This window comes from Ixodes scapularis, unplaced genomic scaffold (genome assembly GCF_016920785.2).
Source record: "Ixodes scapularis isolate PalLabHiFi unplaced genomic scaffold, ASM1692078v2 PGA_scaffold7__128_contigs__length_106722199, whole genome shotgun sequence".
NCBI lineage: Eukaryota > Metazoa > Arthropoda > Arachnida > Ixodida > Ixodidae > Ixodes > Ixodes scapularis.
Window position 1 is genome coordinate 99,607,351 of NW_024609882.1, and position 20,294 is coordinate 99,627,644.

At 47.2% G+C, this 20,294-nt stretch overlaps 2 protein-coding genes across 2 annotated transcripts in view; both read right to left on the minus strand.

Annotated features, from left to right (window-relative positions):
* The window catches only part of LOC8031263 (tudor domain-containing protein 7A), a 142,138-nt gene extending 138,957 nt beyond the window's left edge, over positions 1-3,181 (minus strand). The window contains exon 1 of the mRNA XM_040212490.3: positions 2,784-3,181. The gene's annotated coding sequence lies outside the window, so the exon portion shown is untranslated. The remainder of the gene's footprint in view (positions 1-2,783) is intronic.
* Positions 3,182-7,159: 3,978 nt separating this feature from the next.
* Positions 7,160-20,294, minus strand: part of LOC121833096 (sorting nexin-17-like) — a 56,227-nt gene continuing 43,092 nt past the window's right edge. Inside the window, exons 8-10 of the mRNA XM_042286172.1 lie at positions 16,552-16,758; positions 13,651-13,698; positions 7,160-10,722 (exon numbers count right to left, since the gene is read on the minus strand). Coding sequence (XP_042142106.1) covers positions 10,636-10,722; positions 13,651-13,698; positions 16,552-16,758 — 342 coding nt within the window. The 3' untranslated portion in view covers positions 7,160-10,635. The remainder of the gene's footprint in view (positions 10,723-13,650; positions 13,699-16,551; positions 16,759-20,294) is intronic.

Consider the following 20,294-nt stretch of genomic DNA (forward strand, 5'->3'; position numbering starts at 1 on the left):
ACTGTTCCTTGTTTCTTGTTTTTGTGCCCTGTATATTGTTAAAGCTGATTTCCCCTACATTCTCTCTTCCCATGCGGCCACAAAGATGCACAGTGTATACAACACCAGGCATGCTGTCTCGTGAAAAAATCCCACTGAGGCTCGGAGTGACAGCTCCAGTATTCTTTGGGCAGACAGGTTTCATCAAATACCCCGGCTGCAGCCGGTGTGGTGCAGACAGTTGGAGAGGCGGTGCTTCTTTCAGCCTCAACTGAGGAAGGCATTCTCACTTTCTCGGGGGCATGGCTGAGACACTTTCTTCGACAGCTAGCTTGGAGCATCCGGAAGCAGCTCCGGCTTTCCACAAGGACTGCGCACCTCTTCTCCGTTCATAATGGGAACAAAGTCTCGCGTTACAAACAATGGCTCAAAATGAAGCACGCGCATCGAACATATTTCGTCCAGGAGCTTATCCTTGCAATGCAAGTTCTGTACCCAAACATTTTTTTGTTCTTCCTCCTTTGGTTCTGAGAACAGCAACGGCTGCTCACCTTTCCATTACTGATAGCCTGACTGGCACCCCGGAGCGAAGCAGTGGCGTTGTCGTCGATTCGGCATTTACCTCGGCATGACACTCCATTGGCCATAAACGACAGCAAACACGGGGTAAAGCAGAATGGGAGCCACTTGGCACTGCCAAACGGCCAAACCGCAAGCCAAACCTCCTCGCCGAAGGCCTTTGGAACGCTCGGAACAGGTCGGATCCTCCAGCCCTTGGCGACCGAAGCACCGCCGCATACATCCGGGACCTTTCCACGCCCACCACTTCACAACAAAATGTGGCGCACGTTGGCGCCTGATCCCACTGCCCCTCTCTAGTTTGCGCGGCCTTTTCCACCGCTTGGTGGCCGGTATGTCCATGGGTCATTTCTTGTTTCCATACTTTATAAACTGCATTCATTTGTTTTTGTTTTCTCACCTAAAATTCTGAACAAAAGCTACTTTCATAACCAAATGAAATGGTTTGTGCCACTTACTGTAAACGACTTATTTTTTGCTGGCTCAATATTTTACGATTTCGGTCAAAGCTGAAATTTTTGAGTAATTGGCGGGTTCTAATTTTTGCGACCAGTGGGATCTCGATTAGATTCTAATGTGTTTACATCTTACTGGAATGGTTCACAGGACTTATTTTTTGCAAATTGTAGGAGGTTCGCAAAATTGCAAAAATTAGGTTTTTGCGAAAATTGAGTTGTTTACAGTATATTTTTTATTTCGACTAAAAAAAAGTGCTTTTAGTGGCTCTGACCAGTTGCAAGGCAGAAGCTGACCGGGACTGACATCACAATTTCGTCACATGCCCCGTGTTCAGCGCCGCGGGGCACCCCCTTAGGAGGAAGAGGTTTCCATGTCACCCGGTTAAAATATAATGCACCAATGTTTAGTTGCTCTCTCCGTTCCCACTGGATTTCCCCTACCACAAGAGATGTGGAAACCGCAAAAAAGGAAGACGCTTAAATAGGATTGGAGGGCCCCTTCAAGTTTTGTTCCGCAAAGATGCCTAACCATTCTCATCTTTCTCGGGGCGGCAATGAAAGACATAGAATGGAAGATATATTAAGCAGGTAAGGTGCAAAGGACAGAGAGCTCTTCCTTTTCAGGTCTGTCTAGCTTTGCCCGTGGGGTGCACTGGTTCGAGGCATTACAAGAGCCGACAAATGGAACCTCTAACATCTTGCGCTCGAGGGCTGGGTTATTAAGGTTAACAACTGATCTTTGGTTGGGAATGCCTGTGCCCAGTAGGATCGACAGGCTGTTTCAGAACGCTATAAAGCAAGTTGTATAAATTAGCCAATCAACGAAATGCGATTAAACTTCTCAGACAGTCCGATCATGCAAAAGGGAAAGCTAAAAAAAATACCTTTCTTTTTTTATTTATTATTATTATTATTATTTTTTTTTTTTTTTTTGCCAGGAAAAAACGGAAAGCAAGAGTGGTTCACAGGTGGTGCCAGACACGTAGGCTCCCTAGCCAGACACGCTCGCATCTGCTGGACCTGCTTTCGGGTGCTCATTTCAAAGGTCAAGTTTCATATTGTGCGTGAGAATGGGGTCGGCCAGACGGTTGCTTTCCTGCCATAACAAGCTCGTTTTGGCTGTTCGTTGCATTCTTCCTTTTTTCAGGAACACTTTTTTTTTTTTTTTTTTAGGGGGATTGGGGGGGAGCCGCGGTACGTGAACGTCTATCCTGCGGCTTCTTGATGTGGTGTTCCAATAAAGTTGTTCCTCTCTCTTCAGAAATAGTGTGATCAACCACCTCAAGGCATATTAGAGCAAGCTTAATTGCGGCTGATAATTGATTGAGAGCGCTCCAAAAGAGCCTGCGTTCTACAATCTGTCAAATGCCGCGTTGGCACCGTCGGAAATGGTTACTCCTTGTGCCCTTCTTTTTTCCTACGTCGGTGCAATTCGATTGAGCGTGATATTAAACACGGAGCCCGCACGATCCAAAACTGCTCGGGTAGGCAACGGACGCACACGAGGCCCAATGAATGACCGCCCGCAACTGGTTCAATGACCGACCCGGAAGAACTGTCGCAGCCTGCGGAGTGTTGACAGCTCGCCGCCTCCTCGAATCACTCGTCCGGCTCATACGCAAGGACTTTGCAACAGCGTTTACTGGCTAGTTGAGTGCTCGTTGCACTTTGCTTTTGGTCTTTGGAAACTACGGGTCAGAAACACATCTACCTCGAGGAAGGAGCTCGGTGAAAAGCGCCTGACGACCGAGGCAGTTCGGTACTCACCAGCAGGCTTCTAGCAGGAGCGGCTGTTTTGGAACATGATCTGCGTAGGCTTCACGGGCCTCACCGCTGGGGCCGGTCGCGGACTCCGCTGGATCGCACACCCGACACTAATTTCACAGCGGCGGCAGAGTATCCGTGCTCACTTCGTGGTTCGTTGCAAAAGCGCGCTCTTTCGTCAAAGCGGTTCGAGATAAGTCGGCGAAAATTGGACCAACATGACGTGTACAGCTGGAATCTTGAAATAAAAATACTGCGAGCAAATGCGGAAAAAGAGACTGCTCCTGTCGCCGATAGAAAGTAGATAAAAAGGGTCGGACAATGTTCCAAAATTTACCCGACCTCTCTTTTGCGGTAAGCTAGTCGGCTAGTTCGCGGATCGAGGATTGTTTCGTTTCAGTGTAATTTCGTTGCCAGAGCAGAGTCAGAGCAGAGCCAGAGTCGCTGGCGTCGCTGGGGTCGCCGTCGGCAGTTGTTACTCTGTGTTACCGGCTGTACCCTTTGTATCGGGCTGTAGCTTGCGCCACCTAACCCAAACTTTCTTTATAACCCATCTTCTCTTCCCCTCTGTATTTCTGAAATCATGACCGGTTTTAGGACCTCTTTTGTTTTTACTTTATACTAACGACGTCGCAAATGGGCTTCCAGTTAAAATTCGCCTCTATGCAGATGATTGCGTTTTGTACAACGAAATCAACTCGGTAGATGACCATGCCTTGCTAAATGACTCTTTTGAACAGTTTTTTTAATTGGAGTAAAAAGTGAAAGCCGTTTACAACTCCCTCTAACGCCGAATTGGAGCGCAGCTCTTGAGGAGGAGGGAAGGGTACTGAGGGGAGGGTAGACCGCTCCTCCTCCTCCCCTCATTCTTTAATATGCTCCGGGGGGGGGGGGGGTCACCTGACCTAGAGGGAGGGGGTCACGTGACCTCGGGGAGGGGGCCACGTGATTTCGGGGGGGGGGGGGGGGGGGGGTCACGTGACCTTGGGAGGGGTCACATGACCTCGGGGGGTTACGCGACCTGGGGGGTCACGTGACTTTGGGGTGACCTTGGGAGGGGTCACGTGACCTTGGGGGCTCACGTGACCTTGGTTACGCCGACGGCGACAGCGACGCCGCTCAAGCCGGAAACGGGCACCTAAGAGCTGTGCTCTAAAAGTGGCAGATGGAAATTAATTTTGAGAAATCTGCAGTTACGTCATTTACTAATAAGAAGGAACCGTCTGTTTTTAGGTATGGTACTAGTAATATATAATTCTGCGTCAAGTTCATGAATACAAGTATTTGGGTATTTTTTTCACGCCTAGTTTCAAATGGGATGAGCACATCAGTTCTATTTGTTCTCGTGCTCTGCAAAGGCTAGGATATGTCAAGAGAACTTTAAAATCTTCAATTAGGGAAGTGAAAATAATGGCGTATAAAACCTTGATTAGACCTATCTTAGAGTATGGTTGTGTGGTGTGGGATGCGTATCTAAAGGGTGATATTAAGCAGATTGATGCAATACAATCAAAGGCAGCTAGATTTATTTGTAATAGATATGACCGCAATTTTTCTCCTACATCTACTATGACTGACATAGGACTTGCGCCTCTTGATTCTAGACGCGCTGTAGAACGGCTCAAGCTCCTACACAAAATAGGGAATAATAACTGTGCACTTAATCGGGAAAAATATGTTAGTTTTGTTACTGAATCACACAATCGAAGCTTCCATCCATTAAATCTTGTATCGTACAGAGCCCACCTTAACTGTTTCAAATATCCTGATAGAAAATTGGAATAACATAAATGGATCAGTTCGTTGTCTCGATTTTGATAGGTTTGTATTAGAAATACAGTAGGTGTTCTGGTATGGTGCCTGGAATCTGCAATTGAAGTGTATCTGTTTGTTTTTGTACTCTTTTTTATATTGCATTTTTCACGGTTTTCTACGTTTTGTTTCGCAGGGTATGCACATCTTTAATCGATGGCCTTTTTGAATGTATATGTATGTTTTCTCTCCACTCCTGCGATGACCTCATCGAGGTCGCAGTATTTTGAAATAAATAAATATGCAGAGGCATGCGCAGGGTTTCGCGTCAGAGGGGGCCCGACTCGCATGAAAGCCAGAACCGTTTATGGGCGGAGCTTGCTGCCCGCTAGAACCGGCGGATTTTGCGATAACACAAAAAGGCGTTACTTCTTTGTCTTCTTTAATGCTGAGAAATTGCACAGTTACCACGAGTCAGAGCCCCAAAATGGCAGACGGAAGTAGTCATCCCCCGGTCCTCAGACTATGCCGCTGTGCTTGCCAGGCTGTCAAAATCTCGTACAGAAGGCCAAACTCTCTCAGCACAAACGGCTCTGATTAAAGTGCCTGCCCCTCACCATTCTCGTTCAAAAAATACTTTTGCATTCCACAAAGACAGATAACTGATTTATAAATTATAAGTATCTGGATATCATGGAACTTTCACAATAATCTTATAGCCTGCACGATTGTGTCGTCACACTAGTATTTCTTTTCTGTCTTGTACGTGTGTGTTGATGACCATTGATCGAGACAATAAATGTATTCGTACCTTAGTTCAAAATTCTGCGTCACGTCTGTGTCGTACGCTAAACAGCTTCGCTGGTATCCACCTTCACAGAGTGGAATGGCTCATCATTTTTCTGCTAAACTTAAGGGGGAAATTTCTCCACTAACTTTAGCGGGAAAACGTCCCAGAATGCAATGCACGCAGTTACAGCGACGCCGCTCAACCCGGAAACAGGTGCGTAAGAGCTGCGCTATAAAAAAAAAAAGCAGAGAAAGAGAAAACTATATATTTGAATCAATACGGTAGTCATGGTAGTTCACTAGCAGCTGTCGATCGAAAGAGCAGCGAATAACTCTGGTCCCTGCGCCACTAAAGAGCAGAGTCGCCTTCAAAGCGCAAGTCTAGGCTTTTAGAACATTTTTGTGTGGTTGTTTTTGCAGTTTATTATGTTAGTGTCTGGAGTATGGAAGGTTCCTTAAACGTACAGGATGCATTTTTATTGTTAGTGGACATGTTGGTTCTTGCTGGCATCTTACAGAAATTCTATTTACCGGTTAAACAAACTACCGAGCGTAAAATGGGGAGGGGAGAGAAGATTTATTTCAATGAAGCCTCGCGCTATGATTCACTTTTCAAACATTTTGTAATACTCATTGTAAATAAAACCCCCGACTAGAGCTTTAAGAAAACTGTGTTCCTTTTACGTCCTATCTGTCGTTATTGCAAAAGGTGATAAGTAATATGCCCGAGCACAAAGAGGAACCCTCAGTCACTATCCTAAATGAACTCATTTAGAGACCACTTTTTCCTTCTCAAGTGAACAGATGTTGGCATCTGCTTCAAAAGAGACAGTGGCTGCTCAGAACCAATATTGCGCCTGCTACGGAACCTGCTACAAAAGGTCAAAAATGAAAATAATTCTGCTATTCTCCTGGTGTTAAAAGGAAACTGCTCACTAGATTCAGAATTTTTAGTGCTCAATACTAGACTACTCAGCAAGTGTTGGGCGCATGCATGAAGAACTTGAGCTTGGAGGCGGCAGTGCCCGTCTTGTGCTCTGTCATAGCCTCCTCTATACTCCTAAAGCCTGGCACTTCGACAACAGAGCCGTAGAGTGCCCGGTCTCAGATTTGGAGCGCGAAGACCAAAGAGCATCAAAGAGCCATTTCTCGGGAAACCTGGACGTCGGCACGCAGCTTTTGCAGCGGCGAGGACCCGAAACACGCTTGTTCGCTCGCGACACATGAGTGTACCAACCGGGGGGGCAAGGGGGGCGCTCGGCCCCCCTAGTTCTCAGAGTGGGGAGCAAGGCATGTGTTTTGCCCCCCCCCTGAAACAGCCGCCACTGGACAGGGCAAACACTGGCTGGCGGCGCCCAAAGGATACCAAGGGTACAGCCTCCCGGCTCTGGGGGGGGGGTTGGTTGGTCTGGTTTGCCCCCCCACTCAGAAAGCAGTTGCTAAGCCACTGTCGGGAGAAGCGAGTTTCGGGATCTCGCCACAGCGGGGCGCCAGTCACGTGGCCTTCCTCTCATCCGTCGTCTGCCGCTCCACCTTTTCTATTTTCTGCCGGGCTTTGTCAGTTTATAGGAGGCCCTGCATGAGCAGAGCTCCAGCGTGGCTGTTGCACGAGCAGAAAGGCTTCCCTCGATGCATGCATTGGTGGCCTAGCCAAACTGGCTCGCGAGGTCGGTCACAGCGTTTGATGAAATGGCGCTTGGTGAAACCGCATTCCATGAAATGGTGTTGGTGGAAATGTCCAGACCCCCATCCTGAAGACGTCCGCAGAAGCATGCGTTCTGCCAGGGACCACACTAATCGATGACGGCCCTCCCATGAATATGAGACGAGGCAAAATCTGTCAAGGTGCACAGAAATCACTTTTATTCCCTCTTTACTCGAGTCCATAACCATTTCAGCTGTCCCTAAAATAGTCATCAGAATAACATGTGAGAAGACACATTGAAACAAGCACTTTTGCACCAAGAATGAGTTGTCTACATACCAAGGCAACAGAAACACCATATAAAAAAAAAAGTTCATTTTTACGAAAAAAAAACCCTGAATTTATCTAAGGATTATTTTCGGATTTGCAATAGCTATTCTGCCCCAAAAGCACAAGAGAGTATAAGCAAAATATTTGCAGACTGGACTCGCACTATATCATCCAAAACCAAGAGAAATCCCAAGTACTATGAAGTATCACATACCGCAGAAGATTGTAAATTGGGCACAGTCATCGTTACACGATAAATATAAAACAAGAAATGTATGTGTGGATAGTACATAAGGATTGCTTACAGTCAACGTTCAAATAATATGGAAATAGTAAACTAATATTCATTATGGGGCTTCCCTTCAGGCCTAAGGCATTTCCTGTCAGTTTCTGGAGGCTCAATGCAAATCTCAAGTTGTTTTTCTCTCTTATCAGTGTAAATAACAAAACCAGAAAGAGTTGCTAGATTTGTTTCTTACTGAGTGACTTCCCACAAAGATGCAAACAATTAAAAGCAAAACTACAAAGCCTAGCTCGCAGCATAGTCATTCAAATAAAATAAAATCTGGGAAGACTGGATGGCTCCGATACGGTTCAAGGAACAGCAAAGAGCACCATACGGTTTAAGGAAAAGGTAAGCTTTCCAACTGAACAAAACATTGCCCTCCAGAAACCTCAGCCAAACGTGCTACTATATGCTGTTTTTTTTAGGCCTTTTACAGATTTGTGGAAAGAAAGCCATAGAAGCTACACTACCAATGCCGTTTGGGCAGGTGGGCCATATGCCAAGGGGACATACTATAAGGGGCTAATCATCCCAATAACTAAAACATGTTCCTTAACTTTTGAATTAGTAAAAATAAACGCACAGTTCTCATGAGAAACTTGCTCAAAAACCATTCATTAGTAGACTTTAGAAGGAGTGGGGGGAAGTGTGGTGGGGCGCTAAGGTTATCTTCTGTGCAATGGCACGAGGCTGGTGCTGCAAAAATCTGGATGAGAATTTCATCATCCCTGTTTTGGCACCCCCAGCTTCGCGTGTGTTGCGTAGGTCAGTGCATCCCTGCACTCCCCACCTCGAGCCTTTCTAAACACGACCCATGTAGCGGTTTTTCTCAATGCTTAGCAAGTTTCTACTTGGAACTTGTTCATTTTCACCAATTAAGACGTTAATGAACAAACAGTAAGTTAATTATCTGACTTTTTGCGACATTCAGTGGCCTATAAGGCCCCCTCGCAATATAACTCGCCTATACAGACTCCATTAGAGCAGCTTCCGCAGCTTTTTTTAAAAACAATGTGTAAAGCATTCGAAGCATGAGTATTCTCTACGGGGAAAACAGAAACAAGAACCGGCAGCCAAACAAATGTTTGGCTGCACGCCCGCTCACATCGCCTCCTCTTGAGAGTCGAGATAAAAACGGTCACAATCGATATAAAACAATCGAGCAGACAGCCCCAATACTCGTTGGAATGATACAAAATATAGATAGATGCTCACCTTTATGTATATACACACTGTCAACAAGCCTTGGCCTCCCCACGCACTGTACATATACTCGCAAAACATCCTTTCCCAGTTTCTGGACATATCAAAAGCACACTATTTACAGACACGGCCAGGGGGCAATGCTCAGCGAGTGTCGTCCAACTGCACATTGGAAGAGATTTTTAAGCTAATTGCCACCAGTGAGTGCACACCATGTCCGTGCACATTTCGACGTATCAACCTCCAATCTCCTCCATCCAGGCTCGAGCTAACTTTTGGCACAAAATCTTCGTTCGGCCGATCCACACTGCGGAAAATACAACACGACCCGTTGCGTCTGAATGTGACAAAAGCAGAAAGCAAGCGGTATTGATGTCTCTGTTTGCTTATCGTCAACTCCAAGGTCCACTACAGAGATTTCCGACTGCGTCTTAGGACCCTACCATCCACACGCTTTACACATTCCAAAGGTCCCCAAATTATCGGCAAGCGCACCGCACTTTGACGTGAGCATTTCATGGAAGGTTCGAATGGTAAAAGTGAAACGCTAAAGAATGACGCCTTGAGCCCTTGCCCAATCGACCACTTGAAAACAAACGCTCCCATACAAATAGGGACGAAGGAACGTCTTCAACTATAATACTAAACAGATCCTCTCATAATAATGGATTTGAATAAGGATGGCTAGTTGGTTTGCATCATGGTATAATACGCCAAAAAACACAAACGAAAACGAAGGGAGAACTGGATGCGGTGTAGCTTTCAACTGAATGGTTCATTTGGATGAAATCACTTGGCAGAACACAAGAATATGGTCTAAAAACACACACCCCTCAGATACCAGCGTCAGTGGTTCTTCATATAGTAGAATTCTTTATCGGACAATGACAAAGAGGGTGCGCTTACGCCAGAGTTGTCGCGGTGGGCCTTCATCCGGAAGGCTTCGTGAATTTATCTGCCCCTTTTTGTTTTCTAACGGACCACGACGCAGGTCTCACTAAAGAAGGGGCTTCTCGTGGCGACGGTCACAGTGCACCGCCAGGTGGCCAGACGGGGACTGACCGATCGCCACCGCACGCTCTCTGACCCTATCATCGATGCACCTCCATGTTTCACCACCGTTCACCACATGACGGAGCAATTTCGTACGAGACGCTAGTGGTGCGCTCGTGGAACTTAGCGACACGTCGTTTTTTGCGGGTCTCTCCCGGTCTGCTCTTGTTTGTTTGGTGCAGAAAAAACAACCGGTACGTCAAAGCGATAGGCCACCTTGTTTAGATTGTGGGACATCTTGGGAATACAAGGCAAGACGACGGACGTACCCACCCCCCCGAGAGCCCCTTCGCACACTGCACCGTTTTTGTCCGTGTTTCTCGGCGTATTATACCGTGACTCAAAATAACTAAACCGTAGCTAATTTAGCGAAGTAAAAAATGAGGCAAATAAACTTTGGCCAAAAACTAAGTAGGAAAAAAGCACCCACAACCGACAAACTGGCCAGCCCACAACTGCGTCGAAACCGCGAAGAGAACCAACCCCACGCCAGCTTGTCGCGTGGCCTCGGTGCACCCGCCCTCCGAGGGCGGAGTTTCCACGGACGGAACCGTCTTACGCCGGCCACGTACGGCGAAAGTGACATGTGCAAGCGCAGAGAGAAGACTTCGAGTTCCGGTCGTGGAACCCGTTAACAAATCTCGCAACCCGCTCCCGCAGCTTGTGACCAGTCTGTGTTGGCCCACCAGCAGAACTTCTCGTCTGCCGACTGTTGGGGAGGCGGTGCTGGAAGGAAGTGTGGCGTCCGAGCAGCTTGGCACTGGTTCTCCGCCAGTCCTCCAGGCCCAGTGTGGCACTCAGAGGTCGTCGTCTCCGATGCCTTCGAAAGCGTCGTTCTCCATCGTGGCTTTCGGAGATGTGAGAGACGTTCCCCGTTTTCCGTCCTTGAACAAAACGGTTCATTTAGTCAAAGGGTCTATTTTTCTATTACCATTATTACTATTAATAAGACAAAGAGCAAAAGTTGCGGGAGACCAACCATTCTCGGCTAGACCAATTGCGCTCCATGCAGTGGAGCCTATCCCATTTTGCCAGTTTTTACGTCTTCCCGGCTCGCAGCCGCCCGTTAATAATCGTAATCGCTTAGAGTCCGTAATTGTGCAACCGCTTTACCGTCTCCCACTGGCACACGCATCCAGCTTTGCACCGACAAGCTAGGAGCATTGGGAATTCCCCCGTTGGCTCGGAAAGCTCTCTCTGTCTCTCTTATATTCCGTCTTTTCAGAGTTCATTTTTTGTCAAATTTGTCAATTTGCAATGCTAACAAAACTAATTAGTAGGTTACATCAGAACCAAGTACATATTGTAGTCAGATTGTAATGGCAGATAAGCTATGTAAATTTAACTTTCATTGAATCACAAATTATAATAGAAAAAAAAAAGTAAATTAGAAACAACTGGATTTTTTTTTCAACACCCATTTATGAAAAGGTTAATTTTATTGCAACAAGAAAAATGCCACACATGTGAACCATAAAAAACGGATGAAATAAAAGATCAATCAATCAATAAAACACAATTCCAGGAGTGAAGTTACAGACCGTAAATGAAAGTACACAAGCGGAGGCTTGTCGGCAAGCCCCAACACAAAGTTGAAGACCGCGTCGCGCAGCTGCACCGACTTTGTGCAAAATCCTTTTACGCAACCACGTGAACGTAAACTGAAGTACACAAGCGGAGGCGGGTCGGCAGGCCACAGCAGAGTTGGACATCATGCTGGGGGGATCGGTGGCCGAGTGGGCTAGCGCACACCACCTCAGAGCACAGAGAGTGAAACCTTGCGCTGCGGAACCCAGGATCCTCGGTTCAATCCCCACCCCTGCCCGTTTCCATCCGGATGAGCATTGCACCAGTGTGCGGTCGTGGATCACTACGGCCTGGTGCACGTTAAAGGGGTACTTCAACGAAATTTGAAATATTTCCGTCGCGTTCAAAAAAAGGTTGAATATGATCCACAATATCCGTAAATGACAATTGCACGTTTGTATTTTGAGCCTGCTGGCTGTATTTTTCGTTATAAACGGCCCACTCTGTGGCAAGCGCTCGGAGAAGGCCCAGCTTAGAGCACGTGACATCCAACGCAATCGTGACGTAGGTCGTCTCAAGACGAGCAAAGCTACGGCGAGGCTGACGTCGAGGGGATGGCCTAGTCGTTCCAGCCACCGCAGCGGCTGCTTTTGTACGAATTTTGAGTGACGGGTTAATCTTCTGTAATCTTGTAGGGGGACAATAGCGACTTCTGCGACACACAAAAGGCATTCTAGGGAAGAGGGGAGTTCCTTTTGCCCCTCTTCTCTCGTCGTGGCCGGAGGTGAGACAACCTCCGTCACTAGCTGTCAAGGTTCCTAGACGGGCATAACGAGCGAGGCGTTAGCGACATCCACCAGGTGCCCTTTGCTAATCGTTTAATTTGTTTTAAAATTCCTTTTCGTGACTTTTTTAACAAAATATTGGAATGTTCGATGTGATGCTGCTCCTTTGAACACATATAGGCCAAAAAATGAGCGCCGAAATTTCGTTGTAGTATCCAATTAAAAATACATTAGTTTTTTTTTTTTTTTCAAAGGGAGCAAGTCTCCTTTTTATTAGTGAAAACGGGTAGAAATAAATAACAAACAAAATACCGGCAAACTGATGAACCGGAAAATCAAGCGGGAAAATAACACGAGTCTGATATCGCCGATAGCCGTGGTCGGCTGTAAATCCATATCCGAATCCATAGTAGTAAAAGTGGTCCGTCGCGTTTGTGCTTACGACGATGCACGTGCCGTTGCAAACTTCATCACATCTATCTCAGCATTTGCGTCACAACCACTTCGCTAACTCCGGAATCCAGACATCATGGCAAGCAGAAGACAGATCGCACTACCGCAAATAAGTTTCCAGTGTACCATATAAAAAAAAAAGGAACTTCGGTTGGCTTTTTGGGTTTGTCCAAAAACAAGACAGGGAACTCGACCGCGAGTTGACACTAATCGGCGAGTTCAGCATTATTCGTAGTTTCCAAAGTATTAAAAAAACTCGAATACTTCCAACAGCAAAAGTGCGAAGCGAATCGAATCAAATAGCAAGCATTATTCGCTTACTACTCCCAAATAGCTCGCATATTGCCTGCACTAAGCATGCAAAGCAATCTCAAACTCTACCCTCATTTCGAATACTATTCACTGTAGCAGAATGTGTCCTGAACCGTGCCATCAAACAATTGCCGATGCAGCACTTTGTGTAACTGTTTCATGGCGTCTGGAAAGCTCGTGGTCACAAATGACTGCCACCAAGGGCAGCTCATGATGAACGAACGAGGGCAAACAACACGCTAAGGTTGAGTCTGACTCAGTTCAACCGCTCAAACAATGCAAAGACCCAGAAACGAAGTAAGGATGGTCAACTGGAGAGAAGTCCCTTGGAGAGGAGAGCAGTTCTGGGGAATCTACGACTTGGGACGTACCGCCGTCAACTCACGTATCACTCCTACTTTGCCTTCCCTTTGATCTCCATCTTAATGCGGGTAACAGGCGAGGAAATACGCTACTTCTTTTATTACCCCCCCCCCCCCCCAGTACAATCCTGAAAACTACTCATTACCGAGGCTGGTTCAATTAAATATTTCTTTTAAGTCTTTTGTGCTGTTCCCGTCTATTTTCATGGCCGTCGTTACTGTTTCTGCTGCCCCCCACTTTATCAAATTATATAATTGTTCTTTGTACTTTAGACTTTCTTTAATGAGAGACTATAGTAGCCATATTAAAAAAAAATCTATGGGCTAAATTCTTTAAATTCAATTCTCAGAATGCAGCAAGATCAGAACTCACGGTCAATTTTTTAGGGAAATCTCTGGGCCTGGGCTTTGAATCTTCTCCCTGGAAGGAACAAGGGACAAAGATGCTGTCAGAATGTTGGTGCACACAGGTAAGCCTGCTACATGCACGACCAAAAGTTTTACTGCAGTCAGCTTTCCACGACTGACAAAACGCTCACCAAGATGTCCGTAAAAGGCTTAATTCTGCTTTCATGGACCGAAATCAAAGTTATGTTAGACTGTCCACTCTCATGGTGTCAGTTTAAGAATGCAATGAGTCTGAGCTTTTAGTGCTCTTTACAGGCACCATTGAACACTTTGTTTGCAACGGATACATACTTACAATAGTGTCGTCACAAGCAGAAACCATAAGTAGCCAAACATTTCATAGCCAACCAGATATTTATCTCGCGTTAACCCCGACCTCAAAACCCACACTGAAAGCAATCCATCGTGAGAACTAAGATTATGCAAAATTTGACTGCCACTTTGTTGGAGCAACTTATTCTAACATAGTGATAAGATATCAAGTTGACAAAATACCGAGGCATTTGTCATGCGGTTCTTTCTTCCTCCCCTTCACTGCAAAGTTACCGTGTCGCAAGGATGTCAATTCAGAAGCATAAGTTGATGCTTTCAAAAATTGATGCTGACATAAAGTTGGTACGGCTACAACACTTTGTGAAAAGTTTGGCAGAGATACGACACCCCTAAAAAGCTTGCGGTGGCAAAGTAGGCACCTGTACTCAAATCTGTCCTTCGTGCTACTTATATCATTCGTAGGCATACTCTTCTCTTGCCATAATCTACACAGGACCTATACCATAACCTGCAAAGAACCTATACTGTAACCTATACAAAACCTGTACCATCTACATGTAAATCATAACATAGTCTACACAGAACCCATACCATGATCTATGAGGAAACATACCGAAAATTACGCAAAATGTACATCATAATTAAAAACAAAACAAAGCAAAGACGAGGACAAAGTGAAAGGTAACCAACAGGACACGTTCAGCATCCACAGGGTGGCACAAAAAAAAAATTTGCAGGGTTTGTTTTTACCGCAAAAATAAACTAGGCATCGCCAAACACTCATTCTCAGCCCAAAGGTAGCGCTAGAGGTCACTACCAGATGCCAAAGTTTCAGCCCGATCCGATGCCGTATTCAAAAGTTATAAGTGATTTTCTGAAAATTTTAATAGGAAAATGGAGCCCATTTTTGCCTGTTTTCGGTTTTTGATGCTATAGAGCCCCATGTATTTGAAAACTCTGTCGGCCGCCATTTTCCCAACGGAGTTTGTGCTAAAGGTAACTAGACTGCAATCTACACAAGATCTCTACTAGAGTTGTCCCTCCAGCAGGTCCAAGTTGGACTTGTGGCTCCCCGATAAGCGTACTACCCTCCCCAACTTTGATTTGACTAGTCCTTAGCTCAAAAAATATCTTGGGAAAGATTTTCAGCCTAAAGATGTGCCAGAAACGTCCTCTTGCGACTGACGTGCCGAGAGGAGACTGCTCAGGCAGGAAGACATTGCACGAGATGTGGGAGCACTCAAAGTGCAACTCCAAGGAAACCAAGGGCTGCGAATGGGCAAAGTGTGGGGTTGCAGCTGCAGGATGTATTCCCACGTCAAGCTGGCCAGCCAGAAACTTGTGTCGGTGTTCGCATCAATGTATTCTTGCAAGGCACTGTTCTCAACAATGAGGGTGGTCAAATCAAAAGGGCGTGCGACCCCGACGGGTAAACACCCACGGACATCGTTCGAGCTAAACAACAGGGTGCTTGATTCACAAATGATGTGCAATGAAGGAACATAATGAGCAATCATTTTATGAGTGGAATTCCCCGTGACTGGCGAGTAGTAGGAAAAAAACATTCAGCCTTTCCACTCTTGTGAAGAAGGAAGACCAGCGGAGCTGTACTCGATACACTGCTGCAACGCGCACGCGCCCGATTCTTGCTTCTTCTTGTCCGACACAACGCCAATCGTGGATACGTTTCCGGCGAACCAGAGTCGGTCGCACACGGCGCACGTGCCAAACAGGTTCTCCACGAACTCCCTCCGGAACCTTGCCGTCGCACCCGGGAGCTGTTCAGCCGGTGTGGAGTGCAGTCGTCGCCGGGCCTCACGCTTGCGCTTCGTCTCCGTGGCACGATCGTCGTCCGTGGCGTTGGCCCGCCGGCACCCTTTACATCGCTGGTTCTGTTCTCGGCGGCAGCTTTCCAGGCGAGCGATGTGCTCTTTGGGAAGGGGATCTGAAGCGCTGGACGCAATGAAAGTCTAGGTGACAGCAACTTGGTGGCGGTTGCGGACCCATTCACGCTGCTGCGTACGTCGCCGCTCCTTCCGCACCCGGTCTTCTTTCCCCGAAGAAAGTTCACGCGGCCAACCCATCGTGAGTTCAAACTGAAACTGATAAGAGCGTAGGAAACAGCACGCAAAACAGACGAGGACGAAGAAACAAATGTGACGAGCGCTGCGCTCGTTATGTGTGCTTCTTCTTCGTCGTCGCCTGGTTTTTGCGCTGTTTCTTACGATGAATTCCCACCAGCGCGCCACTATCCACCCTTCTATTAGAGCTGGAAAGGTTGGTGCCATCTACGAGCGACGGCGGAAACCATACTGGTTGTGTGCTTGCCGCCGTTGCTTATAGATGGCGGTAGCTGTCCAGGTAGGTTTGTGTCGACATACCGGACACGATTCTGGGGAACGTAGCCCTTAACAGCTCCGCTGTAAAAGCTGTCATGCCGCCTTTTTGCTGCGGTTATTCGTCTAAGATGCTTCCTCGTCATGGCTTTTTCTGGCCGCCCCTGACCTGTACGGTAGTGCAAAGCCAACCAGAATCTACCCAGAATCTATAGCATAAATGCGGAGCCAGCACAGAGCTGCGGTGGGAGACTCACGGCGTCCCGGACGATGCCGTCGCTGGAGGCGGAGCGGCTGACCGAGATCTGGTAGCCGCTGCCGTCTCTGCGCAGAAAGCTCCACGAGCCCCTGCGGCCGGCCTTGGGGTGCGAGAGCCCACCAGGTTGGCCGGGACGGCTGGCGCCTTGCTTCTTCAGCAGCAGCTCCCCCACCATGCCCTGGAGGCAGACGCTCAGCAGGATCGCCTGCACCCAGAGACCGCCATGTTGCCCCTTCTAAGACCGCTCCATCCGCGTCATACTCCACTTGGAACATGGACTACTGTAAACAAATGCCCACCCCAAAACACTGCCCGTCCTGTTATCCTACTCAATTATACGCCGAGCAAAAACGATCGACACAGTACCAACAAATGCAATACACTTATGAAACAAAGAATAGGAACCATCCCTGATTACAGAACTAATTACAAGATTCAAGTCATTTTCAAGGACTACAAAATAACCAGGATTTCAAGGCCCTGTTGTTACAAACGGTTTCGAGAAGAAATAATTCGGTGCATTGAGCTCACTAAAATGCACAAAAGGCAATTTTTTTACAACAAATGAAGGAAGACATAAGGCAGCACTGAGCTCCCTAGGATTAGGAAAAAGCAATTTTTAGATAATTTGTATAAAGGCCCGTTCACACTCTTGCGACCGAGTGCGACCGAGTACGACTGAGAGAGACGAGTTCTCTTAAAACTTGTTAAATGTTTTTAAAATGAGGGAACAAACTGGCATTGTGGCGCCATCTATGCGGTGACCCTGGAACTGCATTTCACAAGATCGAAGGTTTTGCGGGATTTCCGAGGTCAAATGTGCGTAATACCCATAGAAAGGCTCGTTTATAACATTGACAAAAGTTTTTCGAGCCAAGAAAGAAAGGATAATTCTCGAGAAATAAAAAAAAATATGCCGGACCGCCGAGTTTACACTGCTTCCCAATAGATGGCGCCAGTGTGTTTTCTGGTTTAACAAGTTTTAAGGAACCCAGGTTTAAGAGGTCGCAAGAGTGTGAACGGGCCTTAAGAAATAAGACAATGCATCAAGCTCCCCCTCCCCCCAAAAAATATATGTGTTAAAAAGGTCCCTAGAATGCAAAAGCAATTTTATACACTGCCCCCCCCCCCCCCCCCCAAAAAAAAAACATTTTAGAGAAGTACAGTAAACCCCCCTTAACTCAAAGTCCTAAAAACCGGCAAAATTTCGAGAAAAGCAAAATATTCGAGATAAGCAGTGTACTGAAATTTCCAAAGTACCGACCATGAATTTAGAAATTCTAGCGCTTCCGAGAATCGTACCAATCACAGCTCACTTTTCTAGCAAGAAATCACTTACTACAACGAGAGAAAATTAATTAGAAACAAGCGTACCCGGTACTTGCAATGCGAGCGTCACGGAGCTGTGAGGTGTTGCGATGCACGTTTGCAATAAAATCGGGAAGCAGGTAACTGCACGGCTACACATTTTATTTCTCCCACTCACTTACTGGGCACTGGAAAACTTCGCAATATCCGTTTGCTTCGCGTTTGGGGCCACAAGAGCATCTTGAAGCATTTTCAAGGAACGCATCACTCACTGTTGCTGCACTCAACCTTGTTCTGGAGTAGACGCAGCATGTTCCACGTCTCGGCCGACGTCAAAATCTCTCGAGGTGGTTCATCGTCCTCCTCTTTGTCGTCCACGTTGCCCAAAGCTGCCCGGATAATTTCAGCATCGGTCATGTCGCCGGTCACTGGGACACCTCTCTCGTACGAAGCATACTCCTCAAGGTCGACGTTGTCGTCCACTCCGTTGTCCGCACAACCAGTAAGACTTTGTCACAGAGTTCATCCAAGTCACTGGACTCCCGCATGGCCCGTGTCTCTAGCGGGGTGCGAGAGAACCCTGCATGCCTGAGGCAGTTTGCAATCGATGTTGGCATGACTTGTTTCCAGGAGTGCTTGATCAGGTGAACCGCGCCTAGGAGGTCGACTTTGTACCCTTTTCCGGTCTTGTAGGACAACAAAATCTGTCAGAGGAGGCTTTTACAGTGGAGCTGTTAAGGGCTAGTTTCCCCAGGATCGTGTCCTCCGCAAAGAAGTGAAGACACCGAACCCTGGACACCTACCGCCATCTATGAGCGACGGCGGCAAGCCACGTATCTGGTTGCCGCCGTCGCTCGTAGATGGCGGCAGCCTTTCCACTCTGGCACAGCTGTATATGGGGAGAGTCTGGCCAGTGGGTGTGGCGACAAAGGCACTGGAGAGCAGAAAAGTGAAGGAAAGGGAGAGCGCCAAAGGAGCGAGAGAGAAAGAAGGCAGCAAAGCGGAGACGACCACCATTTTGACGCAATGCTGTCAGCGCACTGAGCACTGTGGAGGCTACGTGTCGTCTGCTACGGGCTTATTTTTTTTTCGCCTGAATAAAAGTTTGCGTTCAAACGTAGAGAAACTTTACTCATTAGCTCTTTAAGCCACCGAGGAATAACACTATGTGAGCAGAACGTAAGGGTGCAGGTGAGCTGGTGTATATCAAACATTTTAGCGGAAAACCCGAGACGGAGGTATTGACAGACGACGACAAAAAGAGAAGGAGAACGTCTCTCCTTCTCTTCTTTGTTGTCGTCTGTCAATACCTCAGTCTAGGGTTTTTCACTAAAATGTTTAACACTAAATCATTTTCTTGCCAGAGCTTGCCCAATAAAAAGAGAAAACCGAAATTCTGATGTCGATCCCATGCATTCCGCCGGGCGAATGAATGAAAATGGCGGCCCTCCCCGCTCAGCTGAGAGCAGCCGGGAGTTCATGCGTGTGCCTTCATGCGCAAGCAGTCACGACTCTCGCTCTGCGCCGCGGGCTGACTGGCGTTACGGCGGCGAGATCATAGACTGGCCAAACTCTTCCCATATACGGCTCTGCGCTCTGATTTGCCGACTTGTGGCCAGCCATTACTTTCCATTGAACAGCTCTGCTGGTCTTCCTTCTTCGCCAGATTGGAAAGGCTGAATGTTTTTCTATACAGCTTTCGACTTATTTCGATCACTCCTCGATCCATTGGCTGGAAAACAGAGGTCATGTTCGGGAGCAGCAACTCCAACTGTATCGCCTTGAGGTTGCCAATTCTCCCATGTCCTGAGCAATCGTCGACAAAAAAAAGTACTTTGCGCTTTTCTTTTGCCAGTTTGCGATCCAGTGCACGCACATATTCCTCAAAGAGCGCCGCTGTCATCCAGGCGGTCTTGTTAGATTGGTAGATCACCTCCTTTGGCAAGCGAGCTTGGCGGAAGCACGCGGGTTTCTTGGCTTTGCCGAAAAGCGGAGAGGCAGCTTCGCTTCACCTGTAGCTTTGGCTCCGAAAAGTATCGTGATCCTGTCCTTGCACTGCTTGGCACCTGTGCATGCTTGTCCTTTTGGTGTAAAGGTGCGCCTGGGTACCATCTTAAAGGGTGGCTTCACCTAGATTAAAGATGTCCTTGTCGCGGTAATCCTTATGCAGCTCAACGAGTCGGTGGTTGAGCCGGTTATCATCAGCCACTCTTTGCATGGACGCCACATTGTTTCACTTCTTGAATCAATCGAACCAGCCCTTGCTGCAGCTGAAGTTTGCCTATTTGCGGGACCAGGGCGTCTGCCTCTCCATTATCACTGGGCCACTCACTGCAAGGTTGGCCGCGCGGACATTCTGTAGCCATTGCGAAACCGCTGATTGGATGTCAGGAGTCACGCTGCCTCCCGACGAAGGAGCAAACCTTTTGCTCT